This window comes from Oncorhynchus tshawytscha, linkage group LG21, assembly GCF_018296145.1.
Source record: "Oncorhynchus tshawytscha isolate Ot180627B linkage group LG21, Otsh_v2.0, whole genome shotgun sequence".
In the NCBI taxonomy this organism is placed as follows: Eukaryota; Metazoa; Chordata; class Actinopteri; order Salmoniformes; family Salmonidae; genus Oncorhynchus; species Oncorhynchus tshawytscha.
In genome coordinates, this window is record NC_056449.1 from 9194833 (window position 1) to 9221709 (window position 26877).

General features: G+C 40.9%; 1 protein-coding gene across 2 annotated transcripts; it reads left to right on the plus strand.

The window, feature by feature from the left end:
- The first annotated feature begins 793 nt into the window (after positions 1–793).
- Positions 794–25140, plus strand: LOC112220867 (adhesion G-protein coupled receptor G2-like). 2 transcript variants are annotated; one of them, XM_024382794.1, is made up of 23 exons: positions 794–921; positions 1284–1366; positions 1532–2158; positions 4988–5068; positions 5192–5299; positions 5472–5563; positions 5671–5738; positions 6411–6447; positions 6739–6764; positions 7105–7247; positions 7908–8037; positions 14166–14272; positions 14468–14672; positions 14816–14981; positions 17440–17613; positions 17749–17868; positions 17945–18097; positions 18184–18305; positions 18524–18792; positions 23459–23564; positions 23675–23961; positions 24073–24174; positions 24283–25140. In XM_024382794.1, exons 2-23 carry the CDS (start codon positions 1291–1293, stop codon positions 24441–24443), a joined length of 3360 nt encoding a protein of 1119 aa, XP_024238562.1. In that variant the 5' UTR covers positions 794–921; positions 1284–1290; the 3' UTR covers positions 24444–25140. The 2 variants fall into 2 exon arrangements, with proteins under 2 accessions (XP_024238562.1, XP_024238563.1); XM_024382795.1 differs by having other exon boundaries at positions 17440–17589.
- Positions 25141–26877: the final 1737 nt, after the last annotated feature.

Here is a 26877-nt window from a genome sequence, read left to right on the forward strand (position 1 = left end):
AGGTTATGCCAATATAGGACTTGTTTTACTGTGGATATAGATACTTTTGTACCTGTTTCCTCCAGCATCTTTACAAGGTCCTTTGCTGTTGTTCTGGGATTGATTTGCGCTTTTCGCAAAGTATGTTCATCTCTAGGAGACAGAACGTATCTCCTTCCTGAGCGGTATGGCGGCTGTGTGGTCCCATGGTGTTTATACTTGCGTACTATTATTTGTAGAGATGAACGTGGTACATTCAGGAGTTTGGAAATTGCTCCCAAGGATGAACCAGACTTTTGGAGGTCTACAAAAAGAATCTGAGGTCTTGGCTTATTTTTAAAATGTTTCCCATGATGTCGAGCAAAGAGGCACTGAGTTTGAAGGTAGGCCTTGAAATACATCCACAGGTACACCTCCAATTGACACAAATTATGTCAATTTGCCTATCCGGACCTTCTAAAGCCATGACATCATTTTCTGAAATTTTCCAAGTTGTTTAAAGGTACAGTCAACTTAGTGTATGTAAACTTCTGACCCACTGGAATTGTGATACAGTGAATTGTAATAGAAACAATCTGTCTGACTTCAACTGTACATAGGGCACATACAGTAGATCTAAGTTGGGTAGAATTTGTATTTATTTCCATTTTTGAAGAGCTAAAGTTGTAGAAGCATGGTCCAGCTGCCCTCTGTTGCATTAGTTACTTTTATTGCTAATTAATAAGTAACCTAGGGTACTAAAGGAGAGGGCGTGGAGGTCTTCTTAAAGATAAATACACTAAAGTCTCCCTCCTTCAACAAAGACTATTATCCCAGGATGTCAACCTTTTCTCTTTACCTTCCATTGAATATTATAGACATATAAGAGACAATTTATTAAACTCTCATTTGCTTGTGTTTTCTGGCAAAGGAGAGTGCTGTTTGGACTGGGGAATGACACAGGTAAGTCATAGTTTTGTTTGCATGTACAGTGCCTTCTGTCTACTTTAATACACACAAGTTAATTTTTCCCAATACTTTTACTCCCCTAAAGTGGGGGGACTATGTACAAATTACTAAATGGTTCACCTGATATGGATGAAAATCCCCTCAAATTAAAGCTGACATACTGCACTTTAACCTTATAGTCATTGTTATATTTCAAATCCAAACTTTTGGAGAATTGAAGAAAAAATAATAGAAAATGCTACCCTGTCCCAATAATTATGGGGGGCACTGTACTGATAACAATTCTATTTGCAGATAGTCCTAGTCCTTGTTCCCCTTTTCTGACATGAGAGATATTGTTCCTCTTTTGTCTTTAGACTCGTGATGGATTCTGCCAGGAGACCCTGTTTAATAACTGTGTGTTTATCAGTACTGGCAGCCACTTGTCTTCCATGCTCTGGTATGGTCATAAATATACTGTATAATAATGTAATTATGAAGCATTAGTGTTACAGTAGTATCAATCAAATGCGTTATGGCTTTGACTGAAGACTGGAGGAGTTTTGTGAAATTGTCCAATAATGTCCAATGTCAGTGTGTGATATTGGTTCTGTGTCTGTACCAGGCTCCCCAGGCCCCACCCTGTGGGGTAAGAAAGTGGTGTTCATGGGCCGTCACTGTGTGTGGCAGCTGGATAAGGGGTGCGTAGTGCCTCCCCTGGAAGAGCTCAGTGTGTGTGTGCACCTACACCGGGAGATCGCAACATCTGAGTGGACAGGCTTTGTGTACAAGGCCCCTGGCGAGAGACAGGTAGAGCTGGGTCTGGCAGGCCGAGGAGGATTCCTGGTGGCATGGCTGTTTGGGCATCAGTGGTCCGTACCAGAGGATCTGCCCCTGAAATGCTGGCACAATGTCTGCCTCACCTGGTCCAGCCACTCCGAGAGGCTCCGGCTCTACATCAATGGGAGCAGTCGCCTGGACGCCCATGTTAACGCCACCCTGCCCCGGCGACTGGCCCACAATGGCACCCTGACCTTGGGGGTGTCCCATAACATAGTGGGTGGGGTGATGGAGTTTGAGAATGGAAAGAACTTCCTGGGGGCCATCAGCCTGTTCAGGATGTGGGGGCATGAGCGGACAGCTGAGGAGCTGAGGGCCCATAGCTGTATTGATGGGAACGTGGTGAGATGGGACAACAACGACTGGGATTACCAGATTTGCCTACCTGAAGATGACACCAACATCCAGTGTGGTTAGTTTCCATACTTATTGTGTTCTACTGTATTCTACTGTGGGTGCTATTTTGAGTCCTATTAAAAGGGCCCCATTGAACGAATGTACAATAAAGGGCAAACGTTATACATTTATATTTGTCATTTAGCAGACACTCTTATTCAGAGTGACTTCAAATCAAATCCAATCAAATGGTATTGGTCACATACACATGGTTAGCACATTTTATTGCAAGTGTAGCGAAATGCTTGTGCTTCCAGTTCAGACAGAGCAGTAATATCTAACAAGTAATCTAACAATTCCACAACAACCACCTAATACACACAAATCTAAGTAAAGGAATGGAATAAGAATATATACATATAAATATATGGATGAGCAATGACTCAGCGGCATAGGCAAGATGCAATAGATGGTATAAAATACAGTATATACATATGAGATGAGTAATGCAAGCTGTGTAAACATTATTGAATTGGCATTATTAAAGGAGCATTATTACAGGAGAAATTAGGGTAAAGTGCCTTGCTCAAGGGCATATCGGTAGATTTTTGTTCTCCCCTTCATCTACACTGATTGAAATGGATTTAACAAGTGACGTCAATAAGGGATCACAGCTTTCCCCTGGATTCACCTGGTCAGGCTGTCATGGAAAAAACAAGTGATTCATGTTTTGTACACTCAATGTACAGTTGAAGTCGGAAGTTTACATACACTTAGGTTGGAGTCATTAAAAGTATTTTTTCAACCACTCCACAAATGTCTTGTTCACAAACTATAGTTTTGGCAAGTCGGTTAGGACATCTACTTTGTGCATGACACAAGAAATTCACTGTATCACAATTCCAGTGGGTCAGAAGTTTACATACACTAAGTTAACTGTACCTTTAATCAGCTTGGAAAATTCCAGAAAACAATGTCATGGCTTTAGAAGCTTCTGAGAGGCTAATTGACATAATTTGAGTCAATTGGAGGTGTATCTGTGGATGTATTTCAAGGCCTACCTTCAAACTCAGTGCCTCTGCTTGACATAATAGGAAAATCAAAAGAAATCAGCCAAGACCTCAGAAAAAAAATGGTAGACCTCCACAAGCCTGGTTCATCCTTGGGAGCTATTTCCAAATGCCTGAAGGTACCACGTTCATCTGTACAAACAATAGTACGCAAGTATAAACACCATGGGACCATGCAGCCGTCATACCGCTGTAACGGCTGTCGTCTGGGGAAGGAGAGGAGGACCAATGCACAGCGTGGTAAGTGTTCATATTTTAAATATTTTAATGAACACTGAAAACAATAAACAACCAACGAACAGTCCTGTAAGGTGCAACACAACACTAAACAGAAAATAACCACCCAAAAAACAGGCTACCTAAATATATTTAATTTTTTTAACCTTTATTTAACTAGGCAAGTCAGTTAAGAACAAATTCTTATTTTCAATGATGGCCTAGGAACAGTGGGTTAACTGCCTGTTCAGGGGCAGAATGACAGATTTGTACCTTGTCAGCTCAGGGATTTGAACATGAAACCTTTCGGTTCCTAGTCCAACGTTCTAACCACTAGTCTACCCTGCCGCCCCTATGGTTCTCAATCAGGGACAACGATTGACAGCTGCCTCTGATTGAGAACCATACCAGGCCAAACACAGAAATAGAAAATCATAGACAAACTAACATAGACAACCCACCCAACTCATGCCCTGACCATTCTAAAACAAAAGACAAAACAAAGGAACTAAGGTCAGAATGTGACAACCGCTCAGGAAGGAGACGTGTTTTGTCTCCTAGAGATGAACGTACTTTGGTGCGAAAAGTGCAAATCAATTCCAGAACAACAGCAAAGGACCTTGTGAAGATGCTGGAGGAAACAGGTGCAACAATATATATATCCACAGTAAAATGAGACCTATATCGAATTACCCTGAAAGGCCACTCAGCAAGGAAGAAGCCATAGCTCCAAAACCGCCATAAAAAAGCCAGACTACAGTTTGCAACTGCACATGGGGAAAAAGATTGTACTTTTTGGAGAAATGTCCTCTGTTCTGATGAAACAAAAATAGAACTGTTTGGCCATAATGACCATCGTTATGTTTGGAGGAAAAAGGGGGAGGCTTGCAAGCCGAAGAACACCATCCCAACTGTGAAGCACGGGGGTGGTAGCATCATTAGGTGGGGGTGCTTTGCTGCAGGAGGGACTGGCGCACTTCACAAAATAGATGGCATCATGAGGATGGAAATGTATGTGGATATATTGAAGCAACATCTCAGATATCAGTCAGGAAGTTAAAGCTTGGCCGCAAATGGGTCTTCCAAATGGACAATGTACTGAAAAAGCGTGTGTGAGCAAGGAGGCCTGCAAACCTGACTCAGTTACACCAGCGCTGTCAGGAAGAATGGTCAAAAATTCACCAAATTTATTGTGGGAAGCTTGTGGAAGGCTACCTGAAATGTTTGACCCAAGTTAAACAATTTAAAGGAAATGCTACCAAATACTAATTGAGTGTATGTAAACTTCTGACCCACTAGGAATGTGATGAAAGAAATAGAAGCTGAAATAAATAATTCTCTCTACTATTATTCTGAGCATTTCACATTCTTAAAATAAAGTGGTGATCCTAACTGACCTAAGACAGGGAATTTTCACAAGGATTAAATGTCAGGAATTGTGAAAAACTGAGTTTAGGGGTATTTGGCTAAGGTGTATGTAAACTTCAGACTTCAACTGTACATATTCAAACACATACAAATAGCATGCACAAAGCATACACATGGATGCAAATGGAATGCACATTCACATTTTTCACGCTATTAGGCATACCTATTTGTAATATCTCTCTTCTTCACAGGGGCTTTCCCCAATGTGACAGCCTCTCCTCCCACTGTCACCAACACCACTCCTGGTTCACCAACCAGCACTAATACATCAGGTGACAAAGTTATTTCATAAAATAAAAATGCTGACTGCTATGCACTAAGGAGGACCTGAAATTGGCTTTGATTACATTTTCATAAATCTATTCAAAAGAAGCTGGTTAATTTCTTGTCTGTAGACCCTGTAACCCCTACAGAGACACAGCAACCATCCCTTGGATTGCCTGTAAGTCCCACTGGCCTGTCTACAACCAAAGAACCTTCAGACCTCAACTCAACAGGAACAGGTCAGCCAATAAGACACATTTGATTAGAGTCTACTATCGCAAGAAATATGCTTAATTTTCATAGAAAAATCTCAGTGGCTCTGAAGTTCTTTCCATCTCCATAGGTGCAATATTCAAGGTTAGAGATGAAGGCTGTTCAAATGTACAATGATTTCCACTGTTATGCTGCTAGGCATTGCATCCACCTTCTACAGAGTTCAAATGAAGCTGAACATGACAATGACTGTAACTGGCAGCGACCCAGGGGAGACCATTCAGACGTGGGTAAGAAACACAACAATGATAACACTGAAACTGGAAGATGATAAACGTACAATGACATTCTCTTCGATATAACTTTTTTATACAGCGTCTTTATGCATTGGCTACAGGTTCAGAGAAAGCTTGAGGAAGTCAGGATGAACGCATTACATTTCCAAATATTTCAATCGACTTATAAGTAAGTCCTCATCATTCACAAATGGCATCACCTACCTACATGAATGTATATGGCTACATGTAAAATAGCATAATAAAAGCAAGACTGCGTTTGATGTGCAGGGGTGGAAAGAGTACTGAAATATCCTACTCAAGTTGAAGTACAGTTACTGGTGTAAAAAAAGCTACTCAGGTAAAAGTAAAAAGTAGATCATTTAAAAAGTACTCAGAGTAAAAGTTATTGAGTTACTTTTCAAATAAAAACATTGACCTTGATAATAATGAGCTAACTTTGCTAAGGTTACCTTAAGGTTGTTACACATGATCTTTTCCATGCATTCAATTGAAAATGTAAGAGAGGAAATAAATGGAAATGGAAATAAACAGCAACTAAGTTAATTTATTTTATGATTGCAACATCTGTATGTAAAAATACTATTATACTATGAACATATTCAAAATAAATGTAACATTCAAAGCAACTAAAATCAGGGGTGGAAAGAGTAGGCTTCTGAAATATCCTACTGAAGTAGAAGTACTGTTACTTACATTACATTTTACTCAAGTAGAAGTAAAATTACTGACTGAAAAATACAACAACAACAAAAAAGTTATCGGAAAAGATACTCAATTACAGTAACTAGAGTAGTTGTAATTCGTTACTTTACACCTTTGTCCATGTGTTTTTTTATAGGGAAATTGATAAAAAAGAAACTCAAAGAGTGGAGATGGTGAGTATGCTTTAAACGTTTTGGCTTTTATCAAACATGCAAATTGATTAGGGTATGATTAAATGTCAAATGTAATTTGGGTAAACAAAGCATCATCGCAGCAATAAGGAACCAGTTATACTACTGCAACAATTAATAACCATAATCTTTATTACCACACTGTAAGTCTATGGCCTTGTCTTCAAATAACGTTCAATATGAATAAACAAATGGTTTCCCGGTAGCAATGAATTGTGTGTGTTTGATGAATAGTGAATAGTAAATACTTCCTTGTGGTGTCTTCTCTGTTAGGCTGCTGAGCTGAGAAATCAGAAAAGGTAAGTGATGATGAAACAAACCATGTCTGATCATTCAGAAGCCTTGATAAATATTGAAAACTACATCTTGATTTAGTATGCAGTTGAAATTACAGTAACCATTATTTGATATTTTACTGAATCATGGGAGGTATGTATCATGATAATCATGTATCATGCATCTCACAATGTTAATTTAGGATCAGTTTTGCCTTTTAGATCACAAGGAAAAAGATAACATGGATACGGAAGACCTGATCCTAGATCAGCAGTCCTATTCTGAGACGCTTGATACGTATGGATCCTGGTCTATTAGCAGCTGCCTATGGTTTCGGGTGCTCATCCCATGTTGTCTGTATAGGTTTAGATGTACCTTCCATGTTCAGGATGCTGATGCACGGAACGTCATGACCACTCAGAGACTCATCAATGACCTTCTGTCCAGGATCCATTTTGGTGGAGAGATCCAGGTAGACAGCAGAGACGTTCACGTCTCACATATAGGTACAGCATGGCTTTCCTCGATCTGTATTAGATTTGCTGATCTACACTGAGTGTACAAAACATTACAAACACCTTCCTAATATTGAGTTGCACACCCCTTTTGCCCGGGGCATGGACTCTACAAGGTGTCGAAAGCATTCCACAGGGATGCTGGCCCATGTTGACTATAATGCTTCCCATAGTTGTGTCAAGTTGGCTGGATATCCTTTGGGTGGTGTATCATTCTTGATACACAACTGTTCAGCGTGAAAAACCCAGCAGCATTGCAGTTCTTGACACACTCAAACCGGTGCGCATGGCACCTACTACCATACCCCGTTCAAAGGCACTTAAATATTTTGTCTTGCCAATTCAACCTCTCAATGGTACATATACACAGTCCATGTATCAATTGTCTCATGGCTTAAAAATCTTTCTTTAACCATTCTCTTTACCTACACTGATTGAAGTGACATCAATAAGGGATCATAGCTTTCCTCTAGATGAACCTGGTCAGTCTATGTCATGGAAAGAGCAGTTGTTCCTAATGTTTTGTGCAGTCAGTGCATATTAGACTTGATAAGTGAATGAATGGTGTCCACTGCTGTCACCCATACTTTCTCAGATCTGTGATTACTTCAGGAAAGAAGGACGGTGCCTGACTTCTTTCCCCCTCTACAGATCCAGGGAGCTGTCCTGAGGACACCCATGAGAGTATCAGGGGTGTGTATATATGGCCAATCAAAGATGCCCAGAAGACAGAAACTATGATCTGTGAGAAGAACAGTGGTGCCAGGGCTTCCAGGAAATGGTGAGAGGCCCAGCTAACATTACGTTTGCAACAATGCTTGTTGATTGGTAAACATATGTGCCATCAGTGCATTTGCAAAGTATTCAGACCCCTTCCCTTTTCCACATTTTGTTACATTACAGCCTTATTATAAAATAATACAATTCATTGTTTTCCACATCTATCTACACATAATACCCCATAATGACAAAGCAAAAACAGTTTTTTATCAATTTTTACAAATAAATTAAAAACAGAAATATCACATTTACATAAGTATTCAGACCTTTTGATATGAGAATCGAAATTGAGCTCAGGTGCATCCTGTTTCCATTGATCATCCTTGAGATGTTTCGACAACTTGATTGGAGTCCACCTGTGGTAAATTAAATTGATTGGACATGATTTGGAAAGGCACATACCTGTCTACATAAGATTCCACAGTTGACAGTGCATGTCAGGACGAAAACCAAGCCATGGGGTCAAAGAAATTGTCCGTAGAGCTCTGAGACAGGATTGTGTCGAGGCACAGATCTATGGAAGGATACCAAAACATTTCTGCAGCATTTAAGGTCCCAAAGAACACAGTGGCCTCCATCATTCTTAAATGGAAGAGGTTTGGAACTGCCAAGACTCTTCCTAGAGCTGGCCGCCTGGCCAAACTGAGCAATCGGGGAGAAGGGCCTTGGTCAGGGAGGAGACCAAGGAACCGATGGTAACTGACAGTGCTCCAGAGTTCCTCTGTGGAGATATTAGAACCTTACAGAAGGACAACCATCTCTGCAGCACTCCACCAATCAGGCCTTTATGGTAGAGTGGCCATACAGAAACCACTCCAGTAAAAGGCACATGACAGCCTGTTTAGAGTTTGCCGAAAGTCACCTAAAGGACTCAAATTAAATGTATTTATATAGCCCTTCGTACATCAGCTGATATCTCAAAGTGCTGTACAGAAACCCAGCCTGAAACCCCAAACAGCAAGCAATGCAGGTGTAGAAGCACGGTGGCTAGGAAAAACTCCACAAGATTCTCTGGTCTGATGAAACCAAGATTGAACTCTTTGGCATGAATGCTAGACGTAGGAAACATGGCACCATCCCTACGGCGAAGCATGGTGGTGGCAGCATCATGCTGTGTGGATGTTTTTCAGCGGCAGGGACTAGTCAGGATCGAGGGAAAGATGAATGGAGAAAAGTACAGAGATCCATGATGAAAACCTGCTCCAGAGCGCTCAGGACCACAGCCTGGGGCAAAGGTTCACCTTCAAACAGGACATTAACCCAGCTCACACATCCAAGACAACGCAGGAGTGGCTTGGGGACAAATCTCTGGATGTCCTTGAGTGTCCCACTCAGAGCCCGGACTTGAACCTGATCGAACATATCTGGAGAGACCTGAAAATAGCTGTGCAGCGACGCTCACCATCCAACCTAACAGAGCTTGAGAGGATCTGCAGAGAAGAATGGGAGAAACTTCCCAAATACAGGTGTGCCAAGCTTGTAGTGTCATACCCAAGAAGAATCGAGGGTGTAATCACTGCCAAAGGGGCTTCAACAAAGTACTGAGTAAAGGGTCTGAATAGTTATGTAAATGTGATATTTCAGTATTTAAATGTTTTTTTTTTTAGATACGTGTAAAAACTTGTTTTTGCTTTGTCATTATGGGGTATTGTGTGTAGACTGATGGGGGGAAATAAAACAATTTAATCAATTTTAGAATAAGGCTGTAACGTAACAAAATGTGGAAAAAGTCAAGGGGTCTGAATACTTTCCAAATGCATTGTATGGTCAGGCCACGTGGTCAGAAATTCTCAAGGATGTATGGATTATGGTGAGAGCACCATGTATGATACTGTAAAGTAAAATGATGTGTATTATATCCCACAATGCAGTAGACCTTGTTAAGCCAGGCAAAATTTAAAAAAAGCTTTATTCAAAACAAAGTGGCCGAGTCCTCTTAGCCCTTTATGTCTTTCTGAGAATTTGTGTTTCTGAGAATGTGTACTCTTAGTATTATGACAATATTCAGCTTTTTACCTGTTCAATGCCAGAGCGGTGAAAACGGTCAGAGGAAGAAAAAAAACACATGTTGCCATAGCGACGGCTCAGTGAGGCCCTCCTTCAATTAACTTCAACACACAATATAATCCTGTTCTATGCGCTCTTCCGTATGTGCACACAATCACCTACTCACAGATGTGACACTGGTGGATCTCTGACTGCTAGCAATCAAGCAAGAATCAATTTCCTTCAACTGAATTATTAGGCTACCAATGTCTCACAACACAGATATTAATATTGCATGAAGATAACCAGACAAGTCCAATAACTGAATGATGAGGATAATCAGTTTTATGGGGCCGTGAATGGAACGCCTCTGCTGTCAGAGTAAAACATTGTCCTAATGTTTATTATGCAAACAGTGAAACATTGTCCTAATGTTTATTATGCAAACAGTGAAAAATTGTCCCACGTTGGTTCCACGCCATTAAAACAATATAATAAACTATGTGATGCCATTGAATCAACGTGGAAAACTGACTGGATTTGCAAAAAGTAAAACTTAAGGACACTTCGTGTTTTTTTCACCAAACTTTTAACTTAAATCCAATGACATGGTGAAATGTTTTCTTGATTTCACGTTAAATTCACAGTAGTTGACAACTCAAACAAATATAAATCAAAACTGACGTCTGTGCCCAGTGGTTAAGGCTCATACAGGAATGTTTACTCTAGGTAATAAACATTGAAGACCTTTTAGGGGGCAGGAGCAAATATATTTTTTTCATACGGGATGGTTTGGGTTCGATGATTAGCAACAAAACCGACGCGTGCACAACTTTAGCACAAAACAAACAGAGTTGGCTTAAAATGTTGACAACATTTAAACTATATTTCGTCTCCCATGTTTATTGAAAACTTAAATACATTTGCACAATGAGCACTTGTCTCTCAAAAACATTGTTAAAGTTGTTGGTTAGCTTGCTAGCAAATTTTTGACATTTAGTGTAACAAAAAGACTGGTCTTGCCTATGCCGCACAGCCATCGCTCATCCCATATATTTTTTATGTACATATTCTTATTCCATCCCTTTACATTTGTGTGTTTAAGGGAGTTGTTGTGAATTTGTTAGATTACTTGTTAGATATTACTGCACTGTCAGAATTTGAAACACAAGCATTTCGCTACACTCACATTAACATCTGCTAACTATGTGTATGTGACAAATAAAATGTTATTTGATTTGGTCTCGGCACCAGTGAAACAGATGTAATCATACTTCATAACTCTCTTGCGTTGTGTTTTTAAAGAAAACTCTGCCCAGCCAGCGATTCCAGATGATTGGTGTTTATTCTGACGATAGATACAAGGAAGCACGTTAGATGTGCAGTTCAACAGTATGTTGATGGCTGTAGATTAGTGATTCGTCTATTAGCATGGAAATAGCTGAATTAGCAGGGAGCTAATGCAACCGTTACAACTAGAGCATGCTAGCTAACTCGCTCTTACAGCAATAACATATAACATAATAACATAATAAAAGCACATACCAGGACGACCCCAATTATCTAACAGGTATGTGCACATATAAACTCATCAAAAAAAGAAACATTATTCCATTTCTGTTAGTCACATGTCTGTGGAACGTATTCAGTTTATGTCTCAGATGTTGAATCTTATTATGTTCATACAAATATTTACACATGTTAAGTTTGCTGAAAATAAACGCAGTTGACAGTGGAATGACGTTTCTTTTTTGCTGAGTTTATATACACAGTTGATTGGTGTTTATTCTGACGATAGATACAAGGAAGCACGTTAGATGTGCAGTTCAGTTCAACAGTATGTTGATGGCTGTACACAGTGAACTCATACACAATTGTAAATATAAAAATATACTGAACAAAAATATAAACACAACATGCAACAATTTAACGATTTTACTGAGATACAGTTCATATAAGGAAATCAGTCGATTGAAATAAATTCATTAGGCTCTAATCTACAGATTTCACATAACTGGGAAGGGGTGGAGCCATGTTTGGGCCTGGGACGGCATAGGCCCACCCACTTGGGAGCCACCCCCACCAACTGGGGAGAAAAGGCCCAGCAAATCAGATTTTTTTAAATTTTTTAACAGACAGACATACTCCTGGTTAGCGTCTCTGGCAACCGAACCAATAGATCGAAAGACCTAGGGTAGCAACCCTAGATTTGTGTCGGGACTATATATTGTGAAATAATTTAATAGTATGAATAAATTCATAAAAATACAGTATTGAAAGTAGGAAAATATGTCAATCCTTATTTGAATATTTTGGTAACCTGTTGTATAAAAGTGATAATGCGGTGCGTGCCAACATATCCTCCAAACACCGGTTTCGAGGGCATTATCACGTAACTATGTCCTGCCATGGTATAGGCTCTGAGATTAAATAGGCAATGATGTTGTGCTCCTATTACACAACAATACTGTAGCCTAACGTTACCCATACTGTCAAATATTTTACATAAGCTACCAGTCTGTACTGTGTTGGCAGAATGTTTTAATGGCAATTGTTCTGGACCTGTCAGCAGAACGTTTGAATCCCACAACGTTTTGCATTTCCCCTAGCTGGCTAAACATAACTCCACGATTGACGAAGTTTTTATATAACAACCACTAATTTCAGCACCCAAAGAATAGTGACCAATTACACCGAACAACGTTGTCGGAGCTTCATTCCGCCCACACTACATCCGTGCATCGGAATTTATTTATTAGGCTATTGGTCCAATTAAATCAGAGACGCACATGGTAATTTGTCGTATGGCTCCTTCGGGAATATAAACCCACCACGGCTAGAAAAGGTAAGGAATTTGTTCTGCCATTGGTTATGAAAATAAAATAAAAAGTATCAAGTTTTATGTCTAATTATTTTAGATGATAAAGTAATCATATAAAACAGATTATTTTTCTCAAGGCAAATGGCTACATTCTTGTTAATATGTTTTCCAGTTGTTTTATTCATAAATATGCTTTTCATCATATCCTCCATTTGCACAAAATACTTAGGCCTACTCGCCAATTTGCAATACAATATTTCCACCACTAACAGATGTGCATACACGTGGTCTAACGTTTGCCAGGAGGTGGGCATATTGTACATTTTTTAAATAAATGCCAACTGACGCATTCACATTTTGGGGTATATTTTGTATGGACACACGGTTTATAAATGAGTCCACTGGAGACTGCGTCCAAGATGTCTGAACATTGTGTTCAAGGTAATTTACTCATGTTCGCATACACCAATTCAAGGACCATCTGTATCTGGGTTGCATCCGGTTTACACGGACCAACATCACATGTACACTAGCCCTCAGTGCACACAGGAAGCAGTGCATGTTTACTTCGCCATTACATATGTTTTATAAAGAGTGACAACACTGCCATATTGATATGTGCTTTGCTGTTGGAAAACCACATTAGAGTCTGACTTTCACGTGTGACAGATGCACCACCCTCAACTTCCCTCCTGTGAGTGACGGAAAATAAAATCAGCAACAATTATTTGAATAATTCAATGGATGTTTTGTGCACAAAGTTGGTGACTAAAGTGTCTTATTAGGAATTTTCTAAACTTTGTATGTGGCCGTTTTTGGAAATGGTCTTTCTGGGCCAGGTGTCAGTTAAACTGCAGTACCAGAAGCAAGATTATGAAATCTCGAAACAGCTGTTTTTAGACCTGAACCCTGGCACGTTGGGTGGGGGCCGCGAACTTGACGACTTCACAACGACCTAAGGGCATTATGGAAGTCCAGAGGGTACATCATTATGAATAAATAAAAAATGCCCTCATTATGTCGAGATCACAACTTATTTATCTCATTATCACGACATAACAAAAGTTGTTTAGTCAAGATCACAATATCATTTTCTCATGATTATGACATAACAGAAGTTGTTTTGTTGAGATCACAAGATAAACTCTATAAATAGGAGTGGACACATAGATTGACAGTATGGCTGGGGCGGCAGAGCCCACGTTGTATAAACGCATATGTTTTTATTGATTACTGCACTAAGGGATGGTACATTTCATGCTAATATTATGCCTTCGTCTGTGTTCGTCTGTGTTTTCTCTTGGTCCCCTTCTTCACATTAGTGAGTTGGATGGAGTGACTGAGAAGGCCAAATGGGCTGAGCCAAACCTGAAGGCATGCAGGCCAATGATCACCATCTCTGATCTGGACAATGTCACCGTCACAGCAAGTAAGTCCCTTGTGCAGTCTAAATACCAGTGACTAGGTTCTGGTGAAATAACAGTAAATTGTCATGTATTATACTGTACCAACGGCATGCATGCTCTTCCCTAGCCTATCTCTTTCCCTTTGTTTGTCTAGTAGTATATTCAAATATTACAATGATGTATTACATAACTTTGGACTTTCTGTCTTTTCCTCCCAGACAACTCAGCAGATGTGGTGGACATGATTGAGGACCTCCTGGGTGTCGAGGGGGACCTGAGTGACTCCCAGCTGGCCACCGTGGTCCAGAAGCTGGATGAGGTTCTGGTAGTCAGCACAGTGACCCCTGCCCTCGGCGAGGACATTGTCAGCATAATCGCTGACATCCTGGGGTCCAGTTCTAACCTATCAGCGGTCGCCAACGAGTAAGGGAAAGGGACAACGGGGAGAGGGAATATGGTTGCATTACAAGAGTACATTTGAATCTAGCCTCGTCTTAATTTTTTGCCTTGACTGCTGTCGTTTATGGCAAATCTGTCACGCACATTTCCCATGATGTTCCCAACAGCATACTGGGTATCACAGGCAGCGTTGGGGACCAGATGGATTTCCCTGAGGAGTCACAAAATGTGACCGTCCCCTCCCTGGCTCTCTCCATGATCAACGTAGATCCAGAGCAGTTCCAGGGCCTCACGTTTGGCGTGTCGTCCTTTTCAACTGGCCTTGCTCCAGAGGTAAGTCAGCAATACCACTCTATTTTCTCGTCAGGCACGTGCTGGATTTGACAAGCAGTGGCTATCACAGCTGGCAGAGATACACTGAGATACACGTGCTGGATTTGACAAGCAGTGGCTATCACAGCAGACAGAGATACACTGAGATACATGTGCTGGATTTGACAAGCAGTGGCTATCACAGAGGACATAGATACACTGAGATACATGTGCTGGATTTGACAAGCAGTGGCTATCACAGCGGACAGAGATACACTGAGATACACGTGCTGGATTTGACAAGCAGTGGCTATCACAGCGGACAGAGATACACTGAGATACATGTGCTGGATTTGACAAGCAGTGGCTATCACAGCGGACAGAGATACACTGAGATACACGTGCTGGATTTGACAAGCAGTGGCTATCACAGCGGACAGAGATACACTGAGATACACGTGCTGGATTTGACAAGCAGTGGCTATCACAGCGGACAGAGATACACTGAGATACACGTGCTGGATTTGACAAGCAGTGGCTATCACAGCGGACAGAGATACACTGAGATACACATGCTGGATTTGACAAGCAGTGGCTATCACAGCGGACAGAGATACACTGAGATACAGGTGCTGGATTTGACAAGCAGTGGCTATCACAGCGGACAGAGATACACTGAGATACACGTGCTGGATTTGACAAGCAGTGGCTATCACAGCGGACAGAGATACACTGAGATACACGTGCTGGATTTGACAAGCAGTGGCTATCACAGCGGACAGAGAGACACTGAGATACACGTGCTGGATTTGACAAGCAGTGGCTATCACAGCGGACAGAGATACACTGAGATACACGTGCTGGATTTGACAAGCAGTGGCTATCACAGCGGACAGAGATACACTGAGATACACGTGCTGGATTTGACAAGCAGTGGCTATCACAGCGGACAGAGATACACTGAGATACACGTGCTGGATTTGACAAGCAGTGGCTATCACAGCGGACAGAGATACACTGAGATACACGTGCTGGATTTGACAAGCAGTGGCTATCACAGAGGACATAGATACACTGAGATATACGTGCTGGATTTGACAAGCAGTGGCTATCACAGAGGACATAGATACACTGAGATACACGTGCTGGATTTGACAAGCAGTGGCTGTCACAGCGGACAGAGATACACTGAGATACACGTGCTGGATTTGACAAGCAGTGGCTGTCACAGCGGACAGAGATACACTGAGATACATGTGCTGGATTTGACAAGCAGTGGCTATCACAGCGGACAGAGAGACACTGAGATACACGTGCTGGATTTGACAAGCAGTGGCTATCACAGCGGACAGAGATACACTGAGATACACGTGCTGGATTTGACAAGCAGTGGCTATCACAGCGGACAGAGATACACTGTCTATGCTCCAGCAGTCAAATACCTGTTCTGTAAATATAAATGTCCGATCCTTTTTTGCTCGAGTCCTTCCTTACTGAAAATCAATAGCATGAAACACTAGACTGTTTTTACTCCATTCAAATGAGGGCATGCCCTTAAATGAACAGAGAAAATGTAGGACACATGCAGAGGTTATTGTGAAACAGCTAAAGGTTTCTCCGAACTGACTCTAGCCTCTAGCATTCATTTCTAGTTAACCTTCAATGTGGAAAAACAGCACATGATTTAAACTACGCCGAAACACTGAATGGTGATGAAACTACAACGATTTAAAGGAACAAGAACATTGCTTTACAATAACAGTGTGTATTCCAACACTTGTCCAGTGTTGTCACTGTGGTGTAATGACCTATTACATTTAATTCCATGACGGAATGGAGTTATATAGGACGACTTGAATAAAACATATGTTTTGATTACTTCAAATCAAAGTTGACAGTTTAGCAGGGGTTATAGTGGGTGCTGTGAAATGCTTATGTTACTACCGCTTAACAATGCAGTAAAATGTCAAACAATTCAAATGTAAGGGGGAAAAAAAGACAAGAAATCAAGAACGGTGTGATAAATCTGATTAAAAATCCAAATAGCGCTGTAGCAGTAGCCAAATGTAATCTATACATACTGTATATTCACCTGGAGAATTTACACAAGATCAGCTTAGAAAGATATGTACAGCAGTAGATATATTAGAGTAAGTTATGTCAAGAATCCAGTGTATATATAAATATGTGGTGTGGATAAATAGTGTAACTAAAATACAATGTACAGTAGTAGAAATATTATGATGAGCTACGTCAGGGATACAGTATTTAAGTACACAGTGTGAATCGGGAAGTGACCAGTGGTTCAATGTCTCTATATCATGAGACAGCAGTGTTGGCTGTGTGTGTGTGTGAGTCTGTGAGTGTATATGTGATCGTTTGTGCATGTGTTTGTGAGTATGAGGTGTGTGTGGTAGCTTGTGTGTGTGTGTGAGTGTGCATCACCTGGTAAGTATATGTACACCTCTTTCTGTTGTAGATCTTTGTCAACCAGACATTCCTGAGTCAGCCTTGCGACGGCACAGTGGCGTCCATCTCTCTGCCCCGTGCCCTTCAGAACTTCTTCCCCGAGGGAAACAAAAAAAAGCGAGTTCAGTTCCACTTCTATGGCACACAGGAGCTCTTCAAGGTGATGCCATCAACAACGTATGAGGTGTCTAATTATTTTGGGTCAATTATTCATTAATAAGGAAGGATACTCGGGGTGTTTCATGGTTTTCTTATTTCAAATGAAAGCTTCCAGCAAATGTACAGTAATTCAGTGTTAAAGTTTTATGATCATTCACAGGATCCAGAGACCAACTGGACGCTGAATAGTTACGTGGTGTCTGCCAGTGTCAATAACAGCAATGTCAGCAACCTCGGGAATCCCGTGGTGGTGACACTTACTCACCTCAAGCCCAAAGAGGTGAGGAATAAAAAAATAGCTTTATCTTACCACTGAGCGTAGCGATGACGAGCTAAATCCTTTTCTTCCCCAACAGAAAAACGACAAGATGGAGTGTGTGTATTGGGACTTCCAGAAGAACAATGGGAGTGGTGGGTGGGACTGCAACGGCTGTGAGACACTACCAAGCATCTCCGCTTATCAGACCACCTGCCACTGTTACCACCTGACCCATTTTGGCGTGCTCCTGGTGAGTCACCTTTTTCAAATCACACTACTGCATTAGTGCAGTGCATCTGGACTGATATATTATGCTCCTATTGTGGTGTCCTACAGGATGTGTCCAGGACTCCTATCAGTGAGGCTGACCAGGAGACACTGATGGCCATCTCCTACTTGGGCTGTGGTGTGTCCTCCATCTTCCTGAGCATCAGCCTGCTCACCTACGTTGTCTTTGAGTAAGTCAGCATCCAGACAGATAGAATATTGTTCTCTATTTTTCTGTATCCTTTGTCATCTCTCCCCCTTTTCTCTCTGAATTATCTAATCTCCTCCTGTACTTCATTTGCCACTCTCACTATTCCTCTCATTCTCAATCTCTTTCCACTCATCTCCCAATTTCTCACCCTGTGCCTCTCTCTCTATCTCTCACACACTCCTTTCCACTCTGTCACAGGAAGCTGCGTCGAGACTATCCGTCTAAGATACTCATCAACCTCTCTGTGGCTCTGCTGGGCCTCAACCTGGTTTTCCTGATGGACTCTTGGCTGTCCTCCTTCGGCTTCTACAGCCTCTGCATCACCACGGCAGCCACGCTGCACTACTTCCTGTTAGCCTCATTCACCTGGATGGGCCTGGAGGCTGTCCACATGTACTTCTCTCTGGTCAAGGTCTTCAACGTTTACATCCCCTCCTACATCCTCAAGTTCTGCACCCTCGGCTGGGGTAAGCCAAGGCAGTCTGAGGCAAAATAAGGACACTTGTAAAAACATCTTTAAAGTAACTGTCCAATGAAAATATTTTAAAAGCTGTTCGCTCATACCCAAATAATGTCGTTGACTCATCCTATACTTGTATTTGTGGCCAAGTCATAAATTAGAGATTTTTTTTTTAACCCCAACTCAAACCATTTAAAAAATGCTTGCTATTTCCTCATAGAGGATGAAGTCATGTTTTTGGCTGAGAGGTCTCATTGGCTCATTAGCTAAGCTGGCCAATCAGCTGTTTACTTGACATTAATATTTTTATGGTTGAGGCTACGAACACAGAGTTTTCGCCCCCGCCCCTCTGGAAACGTCTTTCTCAAAACTAAGGATCCGAATAACATTCTGCGCATGTGTGATTTTACACACACGTTCAAGTTTCTCTATTTACACTATGCTTTACTCAGCCTCTTCTGAACCATCAACCAATTTGAGCGACATGATAATGAAGCCTCATATTTCTGAACAGCTGAAATAACAACTTGGTGATGATTTGAACGAACGTTCCGAAAATATATACATTACCTTCAGAAAGTATTCATACCCCTTGACTTTTTTCGCATTCTGTTGTGTTACAGCTTGAATTTAAAATGGATTCAATTTAGATTTTTTTTTGTCACTGGCCTACACACGATACCCCATAATGTCAAAGTAGAATTCTGTTTTTAGAAATGGTTACAAATTAATAAAAAATGAAAAGCTGAAATGTCTTCAGTCAATAAGTATTCAAACCCTTTGTTATGGCAAGCCTAAATAGGTTTAGGAGAAAACATTTGCTTAACAACTAACATAATAAGTTCATGGACTCTTGTGTGCAATAATAGTGTTTAACAGGATTTTTTATGACTTCCTCATCTCTGTACCCCACACATACAATTATCTGTAAGGTCGAATCACTGCCTAATTATCTCAGTCGAGCAGTGATTTCAAATACAGATTCAACCACAAAGACCAGGGAGGTTTTCCAGTAACTTGTAAATAAGGGTATCTATTGGTAGATGGGTAAAAATAAAAAGGCAGACATTGAATATCCCTTTGAGCATGGGGAAGATATTAATTACACTTTGGATGGTGTATCAATACACCCAGTCACTACAAAGATACAAGCTTCATACCTAACTCAGTTGCCGGAGAGGAAAGAAACTGCTCAGGGATTTTACCATGAGGCCAATGGTGACTTTAAAACAGTTACAGAGTTTAATGGCTGTGATAGGAGAAAACTGAAGATGGATGAACAACATTGTAGTTACTCCACAATACTAACCTAAATGACAGAGTGAAAAGTAGGAAGCCTTTACAGAATAAAAATATTCCAAAACATGCATCCTGTTTGCAATAAAGCTAAAATAAGGCTAAAGTAAAACTGTGAAACATTTGGCAAAGAAATTAACTTTATGCCCTGAATACAACTTGTTAGGTTTGGGGCCAATCCAACACAACACATCACTGAGTACCACTCTTTATATTTTCAAGCATACTGGTGGCTGCATCGTGTTAGGGGTATGCTTGTCATCAGCAAGAACAAAGGAGTTATTTTGGATAAAAATAAACTGAATAGAGCTAAGCAAAGGCAAAATCCTAGAGGAAAACCTGGATCAGTCTGCTTTACAACAGACATTGGGAGACAAATTCACATATCAGCAGGACAATAACCTAAAACACAAAGCCAAATATACTCTGAAGTTGCTTACGAAGACAACATTGAATGTTCCTGAGTGGCCGAGTTACAGTTTTGACATAAATCGGCTTGAAAATCTATGGCAAGACTGGAAAATGGCTGTCTAGCAATGATCAACAACCAACTTGACAGAGCTTGAAGAATTAAAAAAAGAATAATGTGCAAATATTGTACAATGCTGGTGTGCAAAGCTCTTAGAATAACCCAGAAAAAAATTGCAGCTGTAATCGCTGACAAAAGTGATTCTAACATATGTTGACTCAGGGTTGTGAATACTTATGTAAATAACATATTTCTGTATTTCATTGTCAATAAGTTTGCAAACATTTCTAAAAACAGGTTTTCACTTTGTCATTATGGGGTATTGTGTGTAGATGGGTGAGATTTTTTTGTTTATTTTGCCATTTTGAATTCAGGCTGTAACAACAAAATGTGTAATAAGTCAAGGGTTATGAATTACTTCAAAAGGCTATCTGTCTGTTGTTAGGGATAGTGCCGTAGCACAAGCAAGACGCAATCTACACATTGCATTGGGGAAAACTATCAGAGTTTTGTGTGATGACGTAATTGTTATAGTTATGCTGCCATAAAGCCATAGTTGCTGAAAAAATAACTCTGCCTCCCAATAGCAATGTTTGCACATTAAATCGCTATTGTCTGCCTCTCTGTGTCTTCATTGTTGGTATGCTGTATATTTATAAATATATATACAGTGGGAAGAACAAGTATTTGATACACTGCCGATTTTGCAGGTTTTCCTACTTACAAAGCATGTAGAGGTCTGTAATTTTTATCATAGGTACACTTCAACTGTGAGAGACGGAATCTAAAACAAAAATCCAGAAAATCACATTGTATGATTTTTAAGTAATTCATTTGCATTTTATTGCATGACATAAGTATTTGATCACCTACCAACCAGTAAGAATTCTGGCTCTCACAGACCTGTTAGTTTTTCTTTAAGAAGCCCTCCTGTTCTCCACTCATTACCTGTATTAACTCCACATGTTTGAACACGTTACCTGTATAAAAGACACCTGTCCACACACTCAATCAAACAGACTCCAACCTCTCCACAATGGCCAAGACCAGAGAGCTGTGTAAGGACATCGGGGATACAATTGTAGACCTGCACAAGGCTGGGATGGGCTACAGGACGATAGGCAAGCAGCTTGGTGAGAAGGCAACAACTGTTGGTGCAATTATTAGAAAATGGAAGAAGTTCAAGATGACGGTCAATCACCCTCGGTCTGGGACTCCATGCAAGATCTCACCTCGTGGGGCATCAATGATCATGAGGAAGGTGAGGGATCAGCCCAGAACTACACGGCAGGACCTGGTCAATGACCTGAGGAGATCTGGGACCACAGTCTCAATGAAAACCATTAGTAACACACTACGACGTCATGGATTAAAATCCTACAGCGCACGCAAGGTCCCCCTGCTCAAGCCAGCGCATTGTCCAGGCCCATCTGAAGTTTGCCAATGACCATCTGGATGATCCAGAGGAGGAATGGGAGAAGGTCATGTGGTCTGATGAGACAAAAATATAGCTTTTTGGTCTGAACTCCACTCGCTGTGTTTGGAGGAAGAAGAAGGTTTAGTACAACCCCAAGATCACCATCCCAACCGTGAAGCATGGAGGTGGAAATATCATTCTATGGGGATGCTTTTCTGCAAAGGGGACAGGACGACTGCACCGTATTGAGGGGAGGATGGATGGGGCCATGTATCGCGAGATCTTGGCCAACAACCTCCTTCCCTCAGTAAGAGCATTGAAGATGGGTCGTGGCTGGGTCTTCCAGCATGTCAACGACCCGAAACACACAGCCAGGGCAACTAAGGAGTGGCTCCGTAAGAAGCATCTCTAGGTCCTGGAGTGGCATAGCCAGTCTCCAGACCTGAATCCAATAGAAAATCTTTGGAGGGAGCTGAAAGTCTGTATTGCCCAGCGACAGCCCTGAAACCTGAAGGATCTGGAGAAGGTCTGTATGGAGGAGTGGGCCAAAATCCCTGCTACAGTGTGTGCAAACCTGGTCAAGAACTACAGGAAACGTATGATCTCTGTAATTGCAAACAAAGGTTTCTATACCAAATATTATGTTCTGCTTTTCTGATGTATCAAATACTTATGTCATGCAATAAAATGCAAATTAATTACTTAAAAATCATACAATGTGATTTTCTAGATTATTGTTTTAGATTCCGTCTCTCACAGTTGAAGTGTACCTATGATCAAAATTACAGACCTCTACATGCTTTGTAAGTAGGAAAACCTGCAAAATCGGCAGTGTATCAAATACTTGTTCTCCCCACTATATATATATATATATATATATATGAGTACAGAAATTGTTTGCTCATTGGGAAATGAATATCCAACTAGTCAGTGACAACTGTGTGGAGTTTGTAGTTTGTGACAGCAACTATGTGAGCTTATTGCAGTGTTATAGACACCATGTCCTCAGATTTACTATGATCTTCTATGTACCTTACCTTCTTACGACTCTTGTGTAGCTTGTGAGCGTCACAGAATTTGGGCATGTTCATGAGTCTCAGCTTTTCATAGATATCGTTTAATAGTTTGTATCTCAAACGATTCGGACTCTACAGATGTTTTTGTAAAAAGACCCGGCACTAGTCCATTTGGGGATCCGCTCTTACTAACACCACACTAGCTCAGCCCCCGTTAATCACACAGACTAATGGTTGGTATTAATGGATGTAGAAGAAGTAGACCAATTGAATGGTGCAACCCATTATTGTCAATCATATTGTAAAAAGGGTTAAAAAAATGAACATCAGTCCATCAATCAAATCAAGGTAAATTAAAGTTATTTCATTTCCTTTTGAGTGTTTTTATATTGTAGTCAGCGATTGAATCCTTCACACGGATCCTGTTTGACCAAGGGAATAGAATGAAGAAGTAAAGTTCTCTGTCTCCACACAGGCATTCCTCTGGTGGTTGTCAGCCTGGTCCTGGCCATAGAGAAGGATGCTTATGGCAATGTTCTATCTGGGGACTCCCTTGACTCTCTACAGGGCTCAGAGCCATTGTGAGTATGCAGCATGGCCAGTTGACCACTGTTACATGTGATTAATCACATTTCTGTTTCTCTCTCTCTATTTCACTCTCTCTCTGCCTCCCTCTTCCTCCTATTCTCAGCTGTTGGATGCAGAGTAACGTTTTCTTCTACATCACCATCGTGGCATTCGTGCTACTGGTCCTGGTCTTTAACATGGTCGTGTTCATCATGGTTCTGATCCAGATCCGACACATGCAGACCAATAATCCTGCAGCTACAGTAAACAAGCGCAGTGTCATGCATGATCTGAGGGCGGTGGCCAGTCTCACCTTCCTATTGGGTCTCACCTGGCCAATAGCCTTTTTTACCTGGGGACCGGCCAGGGTACCTATGCTCCACCTCTTCTCAGTCCTCAACAGTCTGCAAGGTAAGGGGACCAATATACGTTGTCTACTGTGCAATAGAGAGAGAGAGAGAGAGAGAGAGAGAGAGAGAGAGAGAGAGAGAACCCATTATCTTCTCTCCGGCTGTGTTTCAGGGTTCTTTATCTTTGTCTTCCACTGCCTGATGAAAGAGAATGTGAGGAAGCAGTGGAGGATCCACCTGTGCTGTGGCCGATTCAGGCTCAATGACTACTCAGGTACAGTCGAGGGACCTCCAAGCAGTCTATCTGATATTGCATAAGCCCCATGTGGTTCATAGAGAGTGTTCCTGAGGTTGCTTCATTTTTACCTTTGACCCTGTTTAGATTGGAGCCGCTCCGTGACGATGGGCGGCAGGACCAAGCAAAACCATCTGGTGCACCGCTTTCCGTCTGTCAAGTCTGTCAACACCTCCTCTAGGAAGATCTCTGATGACTCCACTACAGCTAGCGGTAGCTCTTCCCCACCCTACCACCAGTGGGCCTAGTCTACTGTAGCTCCACCAGGGGGCCTAGTCTACTGTAGCTCCACCAGGGGGCATAGTCTACTGTCGCTCCACCAGTGGGCCTAGTCTAGTTCCACAAAGGGTATTAACTTGGCTCCACCAGGGGGCCTAGCCGGGCTCACAACATAGTGCCATAATACCACTCACCTGGAACAATGAGAAACACTTGAGCTCATGACACCATAGCAGACACCTAAGTTCAGTCCATTCTGAATTACACTGTGAAAAGTCCAGATACTCGACTGATTCTATCTAAATGACCAGTATCCTTCCCACGAACTGCTGTATGTCTCTCTGCAGTGCAGTCTCTCTGCAGTGCAGTCTCATCATCCTCGGGAGATATTCATTCATACTCTATGTGCAAGTATTAGCCTGTTCTGTGCTTTAAAGGACGTAAGCTCTATTATTATAGGACAGGGAGGCAAGTAGCCTAGTGGTTTAGCGTTTTGGTTCCAGTAACCGAAAGGTCGCTGGTTCGAATCCCCAAGCCAACCAGGTGGAAAATCTGTTTTCTGTACCTTTGAGCAAGGCACGTAACCCTAATTGCTACTGTAAGTCGCTCTGGACAAGAGCATTTGCTGACAAAAAAAAAGTTGACTTCATGTCAGACTATTGTTGTAGAGTATGATCAATATTTTGGTACTTTATGCATTCTCTTTGTTAAATTACATTTCTCTTTCTCAAAATCAGTTTCTGTTCTTCTTTTCATGATGTTAAATCAATAAAACATACACATAGTGAAGTTTAAAGAGTCAAGGACGCTTAATGACTTTTTTTTGACTTCATAGAAAGAACAGATCTTTTCAAACAAATGTACAAAGCCTCCTTTCTGTTATGCAATGAACTGTAGGCCTACCATTGATCTGTGGATCTGTCACCATTTTAACTGAGAAAAAATCCAGGACATTTCATGACACACGTTATGTTCACCGCCATCTCTAAAAGACTTGAAGGTTGATGAATGTGGGTTGTTTAGCGTAGGGGATAATGCAGTAAAGATATTTTATGTTCAGTCTTTTCTCCATTTCTCCATCTCAAATGCAGCTTACTGTATGAATGGCGCTCTTCCCACGCTCGCCTTTTGACACAAAGATAGGACTACTAAGTAACAATAACATTCTGTATATACAGTGGGGTCCGAAATTATTGACAGCCTTGATAAAGATGAGCAAAAATTACTGTATAAAATAAATAATAAAAATACTGTGCTATATTGTATGCTCAAACAAATTGGGAAATTATACTATTGTATTCTAATACAGTTGCTCAGAGAAAGTCCATGGCAAAAACCGGTGGAATCAATGCTGTTTCCACGTCATTAAAAAAAATATATATTTATGTGATGATGTTGAATCAACTTGGAAAACTAATTGGATTTGCAAAAAGTCATATATGTAAGGGAAAGTTCGTATTTTTTATTTTAACCTAAATCCAATGACAGGGTGACATTGTTGGTTGATTTCACATTGAATTCAAGTTAGTTGACAACTCAAGCAAATGTAAATCCAAACTAGACATTTAATTGACGTCTGTGCCCAGTGGGAGAGATTTTGTTTAACAAGTAATACTTGTTTTTTTTAAAAAGGTATGGTCAAAATGATTGACAACCCTGTTTTCAATACCTTTCAATACCTCACCTTTGCAAGGATAACGGCACTGAGCCTTTTTCTAAAATGTTTTATGAGTTGGAGAACAAATTGGGGGGATGCAATAAAATGCAAATTAATTACTTAAAAATCATACAATGTGATTTTCTGGATTTTGTTTTAGATTCCGTCTCTCACAGTTGAAGTGTACCTATGATAAAAATTACAGACCTCTACATGCTTTGTAAGTGGGAAAACCTGCAAAATCGACAGTGTATCAAATACTTGTTCTCCCAACTGTATATGTTCTACACTACAGGGTAAAAAACTATTAAGTTGGGGTGCTGTATGTGACAGACCTCTGGGGTCTAATACTCTAATACTCCTGGTCTTGTAGGATTACTGCAGGGTGAGGCCTAGGGCTGAAATGTGGACTAATGCACTTCTTTACAGTCATAGGTCCCATTTCCTAAAGTGTCTCAGGTAGGAGTGCTGTTCTAAGACCAGCTACCCTCTGTCCATGTAACCATATGAATGATTATGAAAAGGCTAAACGGATCCTAGATCAGCACTACTATGTTTCATGAATACAGGCCCTGCCCTGGTATACAGTGTACTCCAATTTATGTGCCTGTTCTGGTACGTTATCACTTTGCTCACTTTGTTGTATGATGGGAGTATTTACTCTCTTTAAATGACATTGAATAAACCAAGTCAAAGCTGAGTCTTATTTTGGAAAATACATATTATTTGTTTGGCTCATGTGTCTTCCAGACAGTATACACAGTTTGTGGAGGACACATTGTGAGCATGTTCAGCAGTGTAGTCCA

Excerpts from the sequence above, each read along its gene's own strand:
- LOC112220867 (XM_024382794.1), top strand. The coding sequence starts at position 1,291 with ATGGATTCTGCCAGGAGACCCTGTTTAATAACTGTGTGTTTATCAGTA. Across the intron at positions 14,273-14,467 it reads CAATGTCACCGTCACAGCAA|ACAACTCAGCAGATGTGGTG; the intron begins GTAAGTCCCTTG and ends TTTTCCTCCCAG. Across the intron at positions 17,869-17,944 it reads CTCACCTCAAGCCCAAAGAG|AAAAACGACAAGATGGAGTG; the intron begins GTGAGGAATAAA and ends CTTCCCCAACAG.